General features: G+C 40.3%; 1 protein-coding gene across 2 annotated transcripts in view; it reads right to left on the bottom strand.

The window, feature by feature from the left end:
* LOC137173234 (E3 ubiquitin-protein ligase HECW1) overlaps nucleotides 1-17,538 on the bottom strand; it is an 80,221-nt gene that overhangs the window by 24,115 nt on the left and 38,568 nt on the right. The window contains exons 8-13 of one of the 2 annotated variants that reach the window (XM_067577961.1): nucleotides 15,404-15,546; nucleotides 14,961-15,061; nucleotides 11,542-12,548; nucleotides 9,905-10,490; nucleotides 5,309-5,407; nucleotides 357-510 (exon numbers count right to left, since the gene is read on the bottom strand). In XM_067577961.1, coding sequence (XP_067434062.1) covers nucleotides 357-510; nucleotides 5,309-5,407; nucleotides 9,905-10,490; nucleotides 11,542-12,548; nucleotides 14,961-15,061; nucleotides 15,404-15,546 — 2,090 coding nt within the window. The remainder of the gene's footprint in view (nucleotides 1-356; nucleotides 511-5,308; nucleotides 5,408-9,904; nucleotides 10,491-11,541; nucleotides 12,549-14,960; nucleotides 15,062-15,403; nucleotides 15,547-17,538) is intronic. The other variant, XM_067577962.1, reaches the window with a different exon arrangement.

Genomic DNA, 17,538 nt, shown 5'->3' with positions numbered 1-17,538 from the left:
ATTAAAGTTCTCAAAAAAATGGGAATTTGAACATCTACAGTACAATCATGTCAACGGGGAAACTTCACCTGCTCCATTGAAATCGAAAGCTCCAGAACAGCTACTGAATGAACCTTGTGTTGTGGTTGTTTTGTACACTTTTTTTTGTACACTTAAAATCATAGTTTAGATGTAATATAATTTTATATTATTTTTATTTATAGGCAGTGAAAAAATATACTTTTTCACTTCTCCAGTGAACTAGATATGAACAAAGAAATGCCAGAGACAGACTGTGTAGGAGATGATAAATAAAGAAACAAATAAAAACTTTCTCAGATGAAATCTTCTCTATGCTGGAGCAACGCTGGTCTCACCTCCTGTTGAGTTGCTCCATCTGATGTGTGGATCCTGATCGAGGGATGCCGTGGTTACACTTGCCGCTGTGACTCGGTCTCTGCCAGGTCGTGGTCCGGTTGACATGGTCCACATAGAAAACTCTGCCGTGGCTGTCGATGCGAGCTTCCCAGTCTGTGGCAGCAGAGAGGTGAGGAAGAATCAGCTGCATTACTATTCTGTTGTGAAGGATATGTTTGTCAATCACATTTCAGTTAGCTGGATGTAAACTGGTTTGTACTGGTCAATATTCATACTGCCTTCTACTCTTCCATGTGCTCTTTGGAAAAAAAATATGATGTGATAGTTAATATGATTAAACATATGAAGCTCCATTTCAAACATGCACATAATGAGACACATTGCATTATTTTTATCACACTGTTAACCTTGTATAACTGTACCATTTGGTTTATTATAACTCACTAAACTAGTTAAATTGACATACATACAAACAGTATTTTGTGGTTCATTAACATTACTTATCTCAGTAATCTGTAGTTTAATAGATCATACTATGTTATTAAAATAGCAAGTAAATCTTCAGTTTCATAAATCACTCACTCCAAATTTCAGAATCCCCCAATTATAAATCTTTTTGCTTATATTTGTCCATCATCCACTCACAGGAACTGAGTTTCTGTTTCAAAGACAAATAGAGGTGGAGTATGGAGGGTGTTTTCCCACTATGTTGATACTGTGTGTCATATAACCAACACTGAGTTGGTAACTAATCCCTTCATGCATGGTCTGATGCCTGCCTTGGAGATCAACAGGACTTGCAGGTCTTTTCTGACAAGCTGATTGGTTGTTGGATCTGAGCCTAAATGATAAGAGAATATAAGCTTATTTTTCCATTTTGTAAGAAGCTAAAACCGTTAATAGAGTGCAGGAATACAGTTACTGCAAGTGTGCATGAAACAGTGTCCACCACTGGTGAAAACAGCAAAGTGACATACAGGATCAATTTAGAATCAATTCTTAATGTGTCAAAACAAGTGAATTCATCTTGGATTAGAGGTTAGAAAAATCTCATCAAGTCATTTTTGTCTGCAATGGAGACCTTCAACCTACATTGATAGCTTTTTGTGGCCACGTGGGAGCAGTGGAGCAAGCTAGAAACATAACACTGACATATTATCACATTATAAAGTTATTGTGGCTAACTTGTTAGCCAAGAGTTGCCATTCTACACACACACACACACACACACAGAGCAACATTAGCATTCATTTGCAGCCCAATATTCACTCTTCCTTTAGCTCTGGTTTGGTCTCTACCAACTCCAGAAAAATATCTGTGTCTTTAGCTGCTAAATGCTCCTCTATGTTCACCAGCTAGTCTCTAACTGTGTCTGCTGCTTGATGCTGAGCAGGTGGTGTACAGTGGATTTATCAGAGCTTCAGCTGTCAAGGGCTGGAAACAAGGTGAGACTGAAGAAAAACAATTAATTTGCAGGCTGTAAAACCAAAACAAGAGCTGAAGAAAAAATTATTCATAGAGCTGTGGTGAAAATGATGCTTATGAGCATCAGTTGGAACTGAAGACTACAAGTTTGAAATGAAAGACATCTGAGGGTGTGGAGTAAGAAAGAAGTGAGGTTAGCTAGACCTCTGTAGCTCCTCATCTCTGCTGGAGGCTAGCAGCTCCAGGCTACATTAGCCGCTACTAGCATAACACATGTGAATCTGTCCAGTCCAGTGAATCAAGTCCAGTTGTATTGTGGGTAATGTAGGATCCAGGCTGTGACGAGGATGAATGCATGGAATAAAAACGATGATATCTCTGGTTCTGCTGCATTGATTTTGATTCTTTTTAACTGTCCACCGTGAGTCTGACAATATTATAAATCAGCGTAGTTCAGTTCTGAGCAAATAAAGTAAATTCAGGTATTTCCTATAATCTACTGGTACAGGTAGAAATAATAATGACAGGATGAAGATTAGGACATTCTACTACAAAAGGCTCGTAGCTTATAATGATGATTTATGAAGGGTTCTACAGGTCAAAACTGGCAACATTTATTCCTTAATGATGACTTTAATCTTTGTAATTTGATTGTGTTCACTTATGTTGGCTTAATGGTTTGGGGAGATTTGACAGAAGCACTTTTAAAGAACCTCTGTGGAAACCTGTTGTTCTAGTTGTTGTGGCTGACTGATGTGTCACACTGATGACTTTATTTGGCTCATAAATGGCCACAGTGTGAATGTGCGAGACGAGGGCTGCGTTCCTCAGCTCTGACTAACTGCTGTAGGAAGAGGAGGAGGAAGATGAAGACTGCCCCCTCAGGACAGAAAAACCCTCTGTTGGATGTCACTACTGCTCTGCCCACTCACACACTCACTCACACACACACACACACACACACACACACACAAACACAGAGAGAGTGAGAGACAAACAGCCTCTCACTACCAGTGAGCATATTTTAGGAGTCAGTGTTCAGGCAACCATGGATTTCTTGCCCTGCTCCATTTAATCAGACTGAAGGTGCCTTGGGTCAGATCTGAGGTGATGATGTGATCTAATAATGTTCAGTTAGAGTCTGTAGAAATGAGGCTGTGATTGAGGGGGACTTTGTTCTCCTGTTTAAACTGGAAGATCAGCTGAGTGTCACTAGATGTAAGTGTAATCCTGCACCTGTAAGTGTTGTAAATGGATCCAGTCTATAGTGTCAGAAGATTGAACACAGCTGCTCCACACACTGCTTCTGTGTTGTTGCACTGTGATCAGCCTCAGCATAGTGAAAGTCAAGGAGGAATGATGATTAGTGATTTCAATAACAGATGTCGCATTTCTGAATTGTGCAATACAAGTTAAAAAAAAAAAAGAAATGATTCATCAAGTAAACATACTCTGCACTTTCTAGTTCCCACTTATATATGCTGATTTGTTTTTGTCAATTTCCATCATTTTAATGATATTTCTGTCAGATTTCCTGCTGTGTGGGCATTAACTGACAACAATAATAATAATAACAATAATAACCCTAAACAGTCATAATAGGTCCCAGCTCACAGTGGTGGCAGCCAGAAGTCTGCAGAGACAGAGTGTGCATTATGTCAAACTCTTAAAAATGAGTTTCATGTCAAACTCAATCAATTTGGAAAAAAAAGCAGTTTCTCAATATAGCTGATCCTTGGTATCAGAATATACACCAACAGCACTGAAGCTTCTACAGCATAGATCATAGACAGTCTATCCTAATGTGGATACAAGGTCCCTCTGAATCACTGCAATCACTGGAGCCCCAACGCAGCTGCTTGAGTCACTACCAGTAAGTGTATTTGTTTACTATTTAAAGGGTCCTGATGGTACCATTGATGGTGCCTACTTTTTGTCGTTGGTCGTTCCCATGTCTGACACTCTCAGCATCTGATAGACACCTGTCAGACACTGTTCTCGCATTTTAAATTGCTTTAATTTTCTAATTACTGGCTTTAATTTGACTGTCACCGCCCCTTGGAATTATGGGTAAGTCGTGATACTGATGTGCAGAATGCATGCATTAAGAACTCTCCATGAAATATTCACATATATCAGTTATAGGCTGATTGATCAGTTGAACTATAAGCTAAATAATATGTCTTCTTTTTGACACAGCTGTTATTGTTGTCTGTTTCAGAAAAAAGCCATCAGATTGTTTTAAAGTGCATCTTGTGGAGGTGTTTCCACTTATTCTGGCTGATTAGACCTCTGCTCATGTTGAAGAACTATGCTTACATGAAGTCATCAAACTTCTCAAACCAATAATAACATTTAATATGTTCTTTTTTCTATGCAAAGAGTTGCAACAAAACTCAGAGGTGTCAATCAACAACAGCTTTTAAACGCCCACACTGTTCTGAGAAAGAGTCATCAGGCAGAATAAGTGAAAACACCCATGTGGCTTCACCATGGGTGTGTAGGGCCTTTCTGAGGATGTGTGCACAGGCAACGCAGGGTAGCAATCATGCACATGCCAACACATAGCTAAAAAGGTAGAGGAAACTCAAAATCATTAATTTGTAAGTGTGTGTTTGTGGTCTTACCATCAGCTCTCAGAAATGCCATCAACAACTGTTAATTGCCCCAATGTTCTTGTTTTACTTCAATTTGATGATCTTCAGTTCCTGATCAGTTCATCACACAAAAAAATATCCAAATAGGGAAGACTGCTCTCGACTGAGCGTCTCCTTTGGTATGTGATTGACAGTTATAAGGCTTATTAGTGGCTAATTTTCCACTATAAAACTTCCAGGTTCAAAGAAGAAGGATATTTGTGTGGGCTGCTAATTTTGTCCAGAACTAGATTCAAAACAAGTGCGTTTTTCCAAATTAATTGAGAATTGGCAGTGACACTGTTTGTTACTGACATGTGATGTTACACAACTTTTCTAGCTTGTAAAATTAACAGGTGCCTCAAATATACACACACACAGAGCTTGTTTTGAAGTTGTTGAAGCAATTTTTTGTATATGATGAATGAGCTGGTTTCAGTCCTCCGGTTTGATTTGACACTTTGTCAGGACAAACACACTTTCCAGACGCTTTTCCAGACGCTTCAGGTTGTGTGCTCCGTGTTCCGTGTTTGCATAAGAAGAAGGACAGAAAAAGGTTTAAGAGCTCCCTGTTGGGTGATGATCTAACAGCTAAGTGGATTTTGGACCTTCTGGCAGCTGATCTTCCCGCTCTGAGTCAGCAAAGACTAGCAAGCCATTCAACCATCCAATACAGAGTGCAAGCAGCAGAGCAGTGTAAAGCTGTACATCTAAACATAAAGGGGTTTGCATGAAGAGAGGATGAGATGATGACTGCAAACACAGAGGAGGCAGAATATGTTTGAAAAGCAAACATACACAGCAGCATGCATTAGAATGAAACACGCACACACACACACAGCAAACCAAGGTGTGACTCCAGAGTAAGACTGGGAGGTGTTGGTTCTTACTTGGAGGTAAGGCTTGGTCAGTGGCTGCAGGAAAATGGTTTAGGTCATGGCTGGGTCGAAGGACTGGAAGATGGCCAACAGGAGGGGAGAAGCCTGAGCCTACAGGACATCAGAGAGACAGTATGGGGTAAGTTACCATAAGGCTGGGGATAACACTATACCACTTGTCAGACTGGACGCTATACATTTAGGATGTGGAATCCCCACATTCCAGCAAGTGGGCAGTAGTGTGTTCTTTATGTGGTGAGCATTGACTGTATATAAATCTTTATATACAGTCAATGGTGGTGAAGTGGAAAGTCAGGGTGTGGAGGATGGGTGGTGTATGTAGCATGGATGTAGCGCATCCAATTTTTATAGAGGGGAGTTCATAGTCTGCATCCAGTCGCAGTCCAACAGTTAATGTTTTTAACCATAGCCATGATCTAGCCCTAACCTTAAAGCAGTATTCATTGATGGCAACTTGGGGGCAGGAAACAAGCTGTAAACACAAAACTATTATCACCATAAAATGTTGAAATGGCTAACATGTTAGCAAACAGTTGCCTGTTCACACATGCACCTGAATGTAACGACATTAGCAATCGTTTAGAGCCATGTATGTGTCCACCTGATAAATGTGAGTCCGATGCTTACTTTTTTTTAGCTCTGTGTTTGTTCTCTACCAACTCCTGGGAGGGAAATATCTGGATCTTTAGCTGCTAAATGCTCCGCTATGTTCACCAGCTGGTCACTAACTTTGTCTGTGTGCTGTTTGGTGCTGGACAGGTAGTGTACAATAGGTTCAGCAGAGCTTTTTAGCAGAGCAGGCTGTCAACCAAAACAATGAGCTGAAAGACACTAAAATGCTCTCTAGAGATGCAGGGACAAAAGCAATAGAAATATGAAACAAGGCAGGCAGAGAATAAAAGTAAACAAATTCAACAAAAAATATTCCTCATATATATATAATTACCTATTTTTAAGAGTGAATTATCAATAAAATAAGTTAAACAGAATTCAAAGGGAATAATATTGATTATTGAGACGTTAGTGGTGAGAATTTTGTTTCAGAAGGAAATATCCGTGTAAATGTTTAAATTTTAAGAAGGGAGAATTTCGGATGTGATGTGGGATTTTATAACACATTTTAGTGCATGTACAGAAAAATGATCTTAAACCAGTTATTTTAAAAGCAGGTATGGATTCAGTTCATTTGTAATAGCTCTGGTTAGTCTTCCAAGTCTTATAAAGTTAGGTCTTGGTAAAATAGAACAAAGTGAAGAAGGGAGAAGGTGATAATATAGTTGATAGTTCATATTAATACCTCTAAGTATTGTATAATTATGAAGATTGAATGATTTAGTGAAAACACTACACGATGTGTCCAAGGAGAAAGTTTCACATGAATGATGAATTTGCTGCGCATTCATCAATTACAAGCAATCCATTCCACATTTGACCCACTGTGTAATATATTAAACATATTGATTAGTGCAGCTTTAACCATGCCTTATATGCCATGTGCTATGATTATAGAAAGAAATCATTTAAAAAACATTCAAATTGAACATAAACCAGGGTTTTCCAGAATTGACTAATATCAACATTGTGTCTGGTGATAGGGTTGGTGATTTAGATTGAACCACTGCACTAACATCAGAACCAATCAGCCCAAACATGACACCAAACTCAACTGGCTCTATAAGTTTTTACTCTCACTGGCAGTCTGGACATGTGATCCAGGTGAGGGGAGAATGCCTGTCAGTGCAAAGCGGAACTTGAAGTATACACACAACATGCTTTGAGATGTGAAGACCAGCCAGAGTCAGATTGATGGAATGTAATCCATTCAATGCTATCACGTTAATGAGACATTATTCCCTCTCAGAAACATTAGGGGGTAGAAACATTATCACCATCAAAGCAGCAGAAAAATATCTTTAACATGAGATTCATCATCGCAAAAGGCAGAAACATCACTGTCATCACAGCATGAAGAAAAGTCACAGAAACGGCATCACTATGAGTAATGTTACCAATTTCTGAGTAGAGATGTCTGAAATAACCTTTTAAAAACGAGCAAAACTGATCACAATGTGCCTCAATCAACTCAGATATACTTCATTTCCTTATAAAGCTCATTTTTGACTTGATAAGGACTTGACTGCAAATGTTTACTGACTTCAGCACAGAGCTTTAAATCCTCCTGTTCAGTACACACCCACAAGGCCAACACAAACTCCAACAGTTTAATCCTAAAATAACACAGCGCTTACCACAGCATTACTCACTCACTTCTTTGTTTACTCTGCTGCTCCTTGGTCTTCTACCATGTTTACATGCTGCTAGAGGAGGTGGAAAACCCAAAAAATTCTCCTCTGAACGCTGCATTTACAACAACAATTTGCATCACAGCAGCTACAGTGTTTTACACCTGACAGAGGTTAGTTGAATGAGTGTGAACTCAGGGTTTAAGCTCTGAAGTGATGACATTTTTAACTCAATAAACCCGTGAAAACGATAATAAAAAACAGGCTCTGGTCTGTCATGCTAAATCTAGTTAAAGGCTTTCTCATAAATATGCACTGATTCATCTGTGTTCAATCATATTGTGTTTAATCATATTCATAATAACACAACATTAACACCAAAGACTGGACCAGATATGATTTTTTAATAAAACCCAGAAGCTGATCTTGGCTTCTCGATGTGTGGACATTCTGAGGGTAAGCATGAAATTCTATTTTCAGAATTAAAAAAAAAAAAAACAACTTTATGTGGCACATGTGCTAGTGTGTTGATGGGAGCGGGAGGGAAAACAGAAAGGAAAACCATATGAAAGAGCAAACCTGGCAGGAAGTCTGGCAGACTGCCGATAGCGTTTCAGAGGAGTTTCATTTTGTTTCTGCAAAGACTGTCGGTGTGTGTGTATGTGACCTACTTTTCTATCACAGTGAACAACAGTCATTATGTAAAAAATGTACAAATACAGTATAAAATATGACAATTTATCCAGTAAAACAAGGCCAGTCAAACAGACTCATTTGACTGCAGGTTATATGAAGAAGCTGAAGAGGTGTTCATCTTTCTGCTGACATTATGCAGCTTGTTTAAGCATTTTGAAGTTAGTTATGTTATTTTTATGTAGGAATCATGCTATTACTTGCAAACCTTACTGGTATTCCATAAAATTAACATAAAATGTTTCAACATATCTGTCCATAGCTTTATCTGTACTGTATCTTACCTGATTTTAAGCCCCTTTCACACGGGATACATGACACTTCTGTTATCATCTATCTGTTAAATGTTAATGTCTTTTGGGCTTTCAAACATAATGTGAGCATTACCTCTTCTTTTAATGAATTCCCTGATAAAGTTTCTGATCAATATCATCATTTATCAGACTGAAAATAGAATTTACACAGTGTGACAGCAGATATTACAGTAAATTCTCAAATAAAAGTAGGTGGCCAAGTTTCAAAAAATCTTTACTTTAATGGCTAATTATAATGTACGTTTCCACAGCACAATAAAAACAGTCATGTAATACCAACCAATCTACTGCTTCTGATTTCCTTTTCAGAACTACTGATTTGATTCACTAATCATCTCTAATCACTTCCCCTTTGCTGTTTTTTTTTTTTTCAATCACTTAAGCTACAGTCTATTTAACTCAACTATTCATGCAGATTTTTCACATTAAAAGCTAACAAGAAAAGACAGGAATGATACCTCACACACCTGTGAAAGTAGTGGTGAGGTTTAGCATTTATAAGCAAGTATATGAACATTTATTAAATTGTAACACACTATAGGTTAATATACAATACCAGTCAAAAGTTTGGACACACTTTATCATTCAAGTGAATGGGAAGGTGTCTCTAAACTTTTGACTGGTAATGTACTTGTAGGCAGATATAAGTGTTTATTAATGTATTTGTCATCAACTATAACTACTGTGAACTCCTCCATTATAGTGTCATTCACTGTTTTTATTGCTTATAGGGGACTTAAAGTAAAGTGTTACCACTGTTGAATTCCACATGAACTGTACTCTGTATGTTTGTTAAGACAAAGGCTAAACATGGAGGAAGTGTTGAATTTGCTTTATACTATTTGAGAATTTACAGTAATTCTACTTGCATACATGCTGTTTGTTAGGGATTTGCTGCATATTCATGTTGTGAGGAGTTGGCATGAATGAAAGCTTCAGATTCAGTGAGACTAATGGTCTGATGATTGGTGTGGCTCTCTCTCACACACACACACACACACACACACACACACACACACACACACACACACACACACACACACACACTCATGTTAGTACTCATTCCCTCTGACTCTCTTAACTATGACTTCTCTCTTTATTTCATATTTAGTCACATTTTCTCTCTCCTTCTCCCTGCAGCTGTCCCTCAAACCTGCAGGCTAATAGCCTCACCGCTGATAACGTTAGCTCAGAAACACTTTGACACTCATTCATGAGTTCCACATGAAAAATTGCGACCACATTTATGTAATGAAGTGCATGTCAGAAACACCGAGCAGCATCTCCAGTGAGTATTAATTAAGAAGGACCAATAGGAAAGTGATATTTTATCTCACCGATGCTGTTCCTATCACTGGGCCCGGCCACTGCTGGCTCCCCATGTTCTCCTCTCCTGGACTCCTTCCATCTCCCTGCCCTCCTCTCTCTTCCTGCCCCGCCCCCCTCCTGGCCCTCAGGGCTGTGGCCGGAGTCGGGTACCGACTCGAAGGCGCTCTCCTCATCTTCGTCTTCATCCTGCGAGGAGAACACGGTGCTGCCGGAGAGCCGGTTGCTGTCCACTGAGGAGAGGCGGGTGTGGCTGCAGAAGCGGCCCCTCCCTTCATAGCCTGAGTTGCTGTAGCATGATGTACTGTAACAGGAAGTGCTGTAGCAGGAAGTGCTGTAGCAGGAGGTGTCGCAGAACTCGCACTCGTTTTCGCCCGGGGGTCTGTGGCTGCTCCCGCCAACTCTAGTTCCTCCTCCGTGACTGGAATCCCCCTCCTCGCCCTCCAGGCAGGAGGGGGAGATCCTCCTGACTGCTGTCTGCCCTCCACCTCCTCCTCCCCCCTCACCTTCCAGGAGCTGGTTTAGCTCAGAGAGGCGTTCAATGGAGAGGCTGCGGGGAAGAGAGCGACGGCAGCAGGGACCTGGACACTCTGGGACCTGCAGAAAAACACAAAGATTTAAAGGGGCAGTGAGTAAAGTCTCTCATATGAACCATTTTTGGTTTTTAAAACCATGAATTGTAGCAAACTTTGGACACACAAGGGTTTCTAAAAGGCCATTTGAAGCTTATAGAGGGGAGGACTTTGACTGGAGCTACGACAACTACCACGACAGAGTGCAATAGGCTGAGACACCGAGACCTTGATCAATAATAGGCTCAAAATGTGGGGTTTATAAAGGCAACTTTACTTCAAAACAAATCTAATGGATATCAAATATTGTTGCTGTCACATTCACAGGTTGTCATTTGTCATTTTGATTTGTTCCCAAGCATTAAGGTGGAAGTTCTTACTAATATCAGGTGTTCAGAGGGCAGAAACCAGAGAGACAAAGTTAGAGATGGAGATGTATGAGAGTGGCATGCTGCTGAGAGCCATTTCAATAAATGTTCAAATGATGCAATATTTCAGCAAAAATCAAAGATTAGAGAAAAAGTCCAAAAACTGAAAACAGATTTGTGTGTCAGAACTTTGTTTTTTCTTCTTTCCTCTCCCATTAATCATCTCACGACCCCTCAGATTTATCTGCTGACCCTTTGGAGGGGCCCGACCCCTAGGTTGGGAACCACAGGACTAAACTAGCTAACTGTATATAAAGTAGTGTAAACTAGCTCCACCTCCAGCAGCTACAACAGTAACATGCTGCTCTAACACTGATGCTTCACTATTAATAATCTGATGATGTCATATATAATAATATATCAGTCAGAGGGACCAAACCACTACTTTTACTGCAATACTTTAACTACATCAAGCTCATAATACTTATGTACTTTTACCTAAGTAGGATTTTTTATTCAGGACTTTTACTTGTAATGGAGTATTTTTACATTATTGCTACTTGATCTGAATACTTCTTCCACCACTGTCTGTTGTGAAAATATGATTCAACTGATTGTGTCAGTTACAGGCATCAGTGTATTTTTGCTATCTGCTAAATTCTAAATGCCCATGTGTGTATTTATTTACAGTCCATCTGTGGCTCCTACCTGAGAGGGAGACTGGGTTGTATCCTCCTCATCCTCATCCTCCTGCCCCTCCTCTTCTCTGTCTTTGGAGGTTTTAAGTGTTGGTGATGTGGAGGTGGTGTCTTGAGTTGTGCTTGTATTCTCTCCCTCCCCGGGCTCCTCCTCCTGGCTCGGAGCTCGTTGTTGGGCCGAGGGGAGGCTGTGGAGGAGGTGGTGGATCCGGATGTAGTGGGATCGTGGCGTCTCTGGCTCGCCGCAGGCTGACGCAATCACTGTCTCCAGCTCTGACACCGGCAGGGAGCAGGGGCGGTTTTTACGCCGCGAGGGACCATGGGAGTTGTAGTTTGTGAAGAGGGATTGGCAGGCGCAGGGGGTGGAGTGTCTTTCTCCTCCACCTGTCACTTCCTGAGGGGCCCCTTCAGCTGTTTCTACAGGGGCCTCCTGGGATGTGATGGCTCCCTCTGCAGGAGCCTCTGCGGTAGGAGCCTCATTGTTTGTAGTTCCTGCTGCAGGATTGTCAGAGTCTGGCTTTGGCTGGGTTTCCTCCCCGTCTTCCTTTTCTTCTACTGTTGCCTCCTCTTCAACATGTGATGCACACTCTTCTCTGTGCTCCTCCTCTTCCTCCACCTGCTGCCTCTCCTCCCCCGCTCCCTCTTCTATCCCCACTCCAGCGTTTTCCTCCTGCTGTTCAGCTGGGCCCTCATCCTCCTGCTCCGCCTGGGGCTCAGTACACGGGGGCTCTTCCCTCACTGTGCTCTCCTCCTCCATGGTGCCTTGCTCCATCTCTGGTGCCACCTCGGTCTCCTCCGTCTCAGCAGGTTGGACCTCCTCGGTTGTGGAGGTTTCAGCTGTGGAGGCTGGTGGGGCAGAGGTCTCAGGGTCAGGAGGGGCATCCAGGGGGAGGTCAGGCATGTCGGGTCCCACACTTAGCGTGTCATCATCAGCTGCATCAGGAACATGGTTGACATCTGCTGCGTTTTGTCCTTCAGGGCAGGCTGCTTCTATGACCAGTGAGACCTCCTCATCATCTGAGAAAGGAACAATGCTGTTAATAGAAGGACAACGAGGACAAATCTACTGAAAGTTATTAAAGGATAATACATAACTTGACTGTGAAAACAATGGATGAGTCCAAAAGCAAAAAGAAAAGCTTAAATTTTAAGATCAGTTGGCCTCATGGAAGAATTGTTTATATGAACAGATTAGTTCTTCAGTAGCTCAACACGCAATTTAAGAAAACTTGCCACATTCATCAGTTTTCTCCAGAAGTGTGCGTCACTCCCTGCCTCCCTGCTCCAAGTCTATTTTTTTCTCCTCTGGTGCATTTAGTGAAGCGTAATCCACACAGAAAGCTGTTTAAATCACACAAATCTCCTGTTTATATGTCCTGAACATATTAACAGTATCTATATTGATTGATCAAGGCTGCCTGTGAGCTTATCTGTTTCACTACAGGCAGAGTCTTCTTGCCTGTTACAGTGGGTGAGGAAATAAAATCAGTGAATCAATAAATACAAACAAGTCTGTGACTGAAAACTCTGTGAAAAAGCTTGTAAGAGGACCTTGAGTTAAGGTTTGTTTGTCAAACTGTTATTTCTATGCTGGAGAACAGACTTTCAGGCTCAAATGAGATCTGTCTTTGTTTGACTTATGAAATCTGAATGAGCAGCAGAAGATATGAGTTAATGAAATATGTGTCTGATACATAACGGGTGTAGTCTGCTTACGTTTGCACAAACTTACTTCTCACAAGCTACTTGCTCCAAATACTTAAAATAAGTAAATAAGTCCTGATTTACTATCAAGTTAATAAGCTTAAAATATTGATGTTACTCAGTTGATGTGACGCATTTAGCTATTTTTACAGTTTCACCAGCCCAATACAGACACCAGCTTTCAGAGAAGCAGACAACAGAAAGTGAAGTTAGTCAAGTTACCTACAGAACTAACATTAACTGCAACAGCTAATATAATCTAATATCATCTCCAGGTAATATTTTGTATTTCAGCCAGATAAAGTGATGCACATTGCTCTCTGTTAATAAAAAAACAAAATTTGATGTGAGACTTGTTAGCTTCACATCTTAGCGGATACAAGTATTTCATCAACTTGGAACTAGATCTAAAAAGCAATCAGCTGTCTGAATCCAGGCCAGCTCTTATCCTCTTTATATTGCATAGCCCTACTGAACAAGGTAATTACTAACATAACCCTAAATACATCCTCAGGAATTACATTGCTTATAAAAAGTATTCATCCTTATTTGTGTCAATTTTTTTACAACATTGAATCAAAGTAGATTTAATGTGGCTTTTATAACACTGATCAACAGAAAAATACCAGTTAATGTCAAAGTGAAATCAGCTCTCCATGTCAGTATTCAGTAGATGCACCTCTGGCAGCAGTAAATAGGACTATATCAGCTTTGCACATCTACACGCTTTCCCCTCGTTCTTCTTTCCAAAACAGCTGGAGCTGTCAGGTTGCATGTGGATTGTGAGTGAACAGTCACAAATACTAGACTCTGACTGAGCCACTTCAGGAGATTAACATTGTTGTTTTGAAGTCATTCCTGTTTAAGCTATGGCTTTATGCTCGGGCTCATTGTCTTGCTGGAAAACAAATCTCCCAAGATGCAGGTTTCTCTCAGACTCCATCAGATTTTCTTACGTTCATTTTACGCTCACAGAGCTGCAGAGAAGCATCCCCACAGCATGATGCTGCCACCGTCATGCTTCATGTTGTGTTTGCTATGTTTATGATTATGTGCAATGTAACATGGTGTCTAGTCACTCTCCCATAAAACTACAACTGATGAAGCAATTAAGCCAACTATTGTTGCTTCAACAATCCTGCACTCCAAGAGATTTTCAGTATCTTTTGAAATTGAAAACACAAGTCAGGGAATGGATACAAGACAATCACATTGTCATGGAGTTGCATGAGTGTTCCTTTGTCTTCATGGTGGAGTTTTGCTATGATATTGCCCATCAAAAGTTGGATATTCCAAATACAGTTATATTTAAACCACATATACAGATGTATTTATACTACATTCAATTGAACCCCCTGTCTCCACACAGGCAATTTTCTATTTATCTACATATGTGACTTCTAAAACTAATTGGCTTCACCAGTGATGGTTTAGGTGTGTCCTATTCAAAGGGATGTTTTCACTTTGATATTGAAAGGTACTATAAAGGCAGTGTACTTGCACAACTAATAACAAATGAGTAGGAAATATGTATTTTGGAAATATTTCCATCCTCCCCAGTTGTTGATGCTTTAAAAGAGCTTCAAAGCACTTTTCCTCTGGTGAGAGAGATTACTTAAGAGCAAGGTTTTACAGCCTGTAAATATCAGCAGATTTCTTTAAGGCCAAAGGGAGGATTGAGAAAATGTCTGTCCGGGCTGCTAGATGGCGTGATGTCTTAAGTACCTGGATGAATAGAGGATGTCAGCTCAAAGCGGAACTGCAGCTGGCCGCAGACATGATCTGTTGGCAGCCTACGACCCAGAGAGTAACTCACCACCCGATCCCTGCAGACAAAAAGACAGTGACAGACGGAATAAAAGAGAAGTTGCTTGAGTTTTATTTATTTTGACCAGCAAGGACATGCAGCCATATGTACACATAGCTATTGAAATAATACCTAAACTCAGACAATCACAAGAGATTCAAACTGGCTACAACCACCCACACCCTTTATCTCATCGACTGTCTGTGTGGGCTTGTGTATGTGGGAAAGCTTCCACACCTCTACAGACGTGAATCATCCAGCACTAGAGTAATATTTGGACTGATGACGAACGCGGTCCCACTGCAATCCAACTTCAAACAACAACAATAATGCATGAGTGTGTGTGGTATGCGGGTTTTACCCAATTGCATGTTTTTCCAGCAGCCTCTGGACAGGGACAGAGAGCTTCCCCAGGAAGCGCTTGATGATTGGCCGACTCTTGGCAAACTTATCCTTCACCTCGATCTCCAGCACATCAGTGGGCAGAGACACAAAGTTAAACCTCTGGAGAAACAGAGAAACACAGATCATGTTGCTCAGTGTCATTGTATTGGGATGATGTTTGATATTTGTTACAGTTAGATCATAGTGTCTGTTTGCCAGTATATTAGCCTTTTTAATAGCAGACTATGAGGATATTAAAGTCTAAATAGTTTAGGGCAACCTTATCTTGTAGCAATCAAAATGCAGCCCAACAAGAAAACATTTCTATTAACTAACAAGACAAAATATTTGCAGTGAATGTGACAGGAAAATATTCAATCAGTGCTTGACAATATAATCTAAACTCAATGTATTGGCTGGTTAAATATTGGACAAGAAAAAGAGTCTACAGAAAAGCTAGCAGCTCTGTGAGTTAGCATGCAATGTTCACCACTGCTATGATCTTAATTTAGTGAGCTATCATGCCAACATTTGCTAATTAGCATGTAGCACAAAGTACCGCTGAGATTGATGAGCATGTCATTAATTTTACAGGTATTTAGTCATAAGCCAAAGCAGGGACGCACTGATCCAACTTTGTCTCTCTCGGTACCAATTCAGAATTATAAACTCAGAGTATCTGCTGTACCAAGTACCAACCCAATAAAACCAACCCAAAGAATGTGTCTGATAATAGAAATACTGAATTTTATAATGACATTGACCAAATAACTGTATTTAATGATCGATGACATGCAGTCGATACTTGATCCACTTAACAAGCCATTATTGGTATCAGTACTAATCTGGCATATTGGATTGGTGCATCACTAAACCAAAGTAATTGACAAATTAACATTTTGATCTAACGATGACACTAGATAAAAGTTAAGTGATCACCAACATCTGTGTTCAAATTACAGGAGAGTCTGGGGAGGCTTAGCTCCCCCAAGAGTCTTTGGCTCCAAACTAGTTTTGATGTTACAAATCATGCTCATAGGTACATGTCTTCAACTCAGATTTAAGGTTAGAACAGAGAAAGACGGTTTGTGTCTTGCACCCCACGTGGTGTTGTTGGATCAAATTCCAAACCACCCCTACCTCCTCCCTACGACTCCTTTGTTGGCTTTGAATATCACATTTCTACAGCTGTTACATTTCCTCATAAAGTACTTTGAAAAGAAATACCAGTAGTATTTAAATGTATTTTGTCAGAGACAGGGTTAGCTTAGGGCTAGCATAAATGTTCTTGTCATTTCATGATAAACCTGCCCATTAAATGAACTCATGAAGTGTCCAAAATGGAAAGTATTCACTGTGTGGGGTGAATGAATGTGCTCGGTCAATCTCAAGGCAATCTGCTCATAAGACTGTAGATTGTCATCAGATTCAACTGACCAGAAAAAATACAGTATACAGCCTTGTACACTGTAATACCACTAAATACAAAACCCTGCAGTAAATTCCCTCTCTGTGCAATTTATAATGTTCAGTTTTTGTTGATACAGTGTCATGAAGAATAAGCTTGTTCATCTCTTTCTAAATCTGTTTGGGTTTGGAAGCCTATCTACTACTACTCGGTTGCCAATTTGTGGTCTCCTTTACTGAAGCTACAGCGTTATGATGGATTAAGATATCTTTCCAGAGCCTAAATTAGAGTTTATTCTTCTTTCTCCAAGTCAATTAGAGATGTATGTGGTTTTAGTTTTGATGAAATAAATAATCTCCCTCCCTTCCCCTCCGCCCCCATCGCTCTCAGTGGGGGTCTGATCACAGTCCAAGCTTCTTAAGAGTCACTTTAGAGTCTGGGCATTTAACTGTCCAAATCCTCCAACGCTTTGCCACTCTTTCCAAAAATAAAATTCAGAGGCAAACAGTGAATTCAGCTTAAAGCCCTTTGAGACATGGTTCTTCATTTCTGGTATCAAAATTTGTAAATGCTTGAATGAATATTGGTGCAAATTACTGTATGAGCTATTAGCAGCTTTAATCCAAAAACATCCACACTAGTACTGCCCTTCAAAAACAAACTGTATCCTGGTCAAACGTGAACACATGAATAATTCAAAGAGG

The sequence above is a fragment of the Thunnus thynnus genome, chromosome 21 (assembly GCF_963924715.1).
Source record: "Thunnus thynnus chromosome 21, fThuThy2.1, whole genome shotgun sequence".
NCBI lineage: Eukaryota > Metazoa > Chordata > Actinopteri > Scombriformes > Scombridae > Thunnus > Thunnus thynnus.
This window is presented reverse-complemented; position numbering and strand designations above follow the sequence as displayed.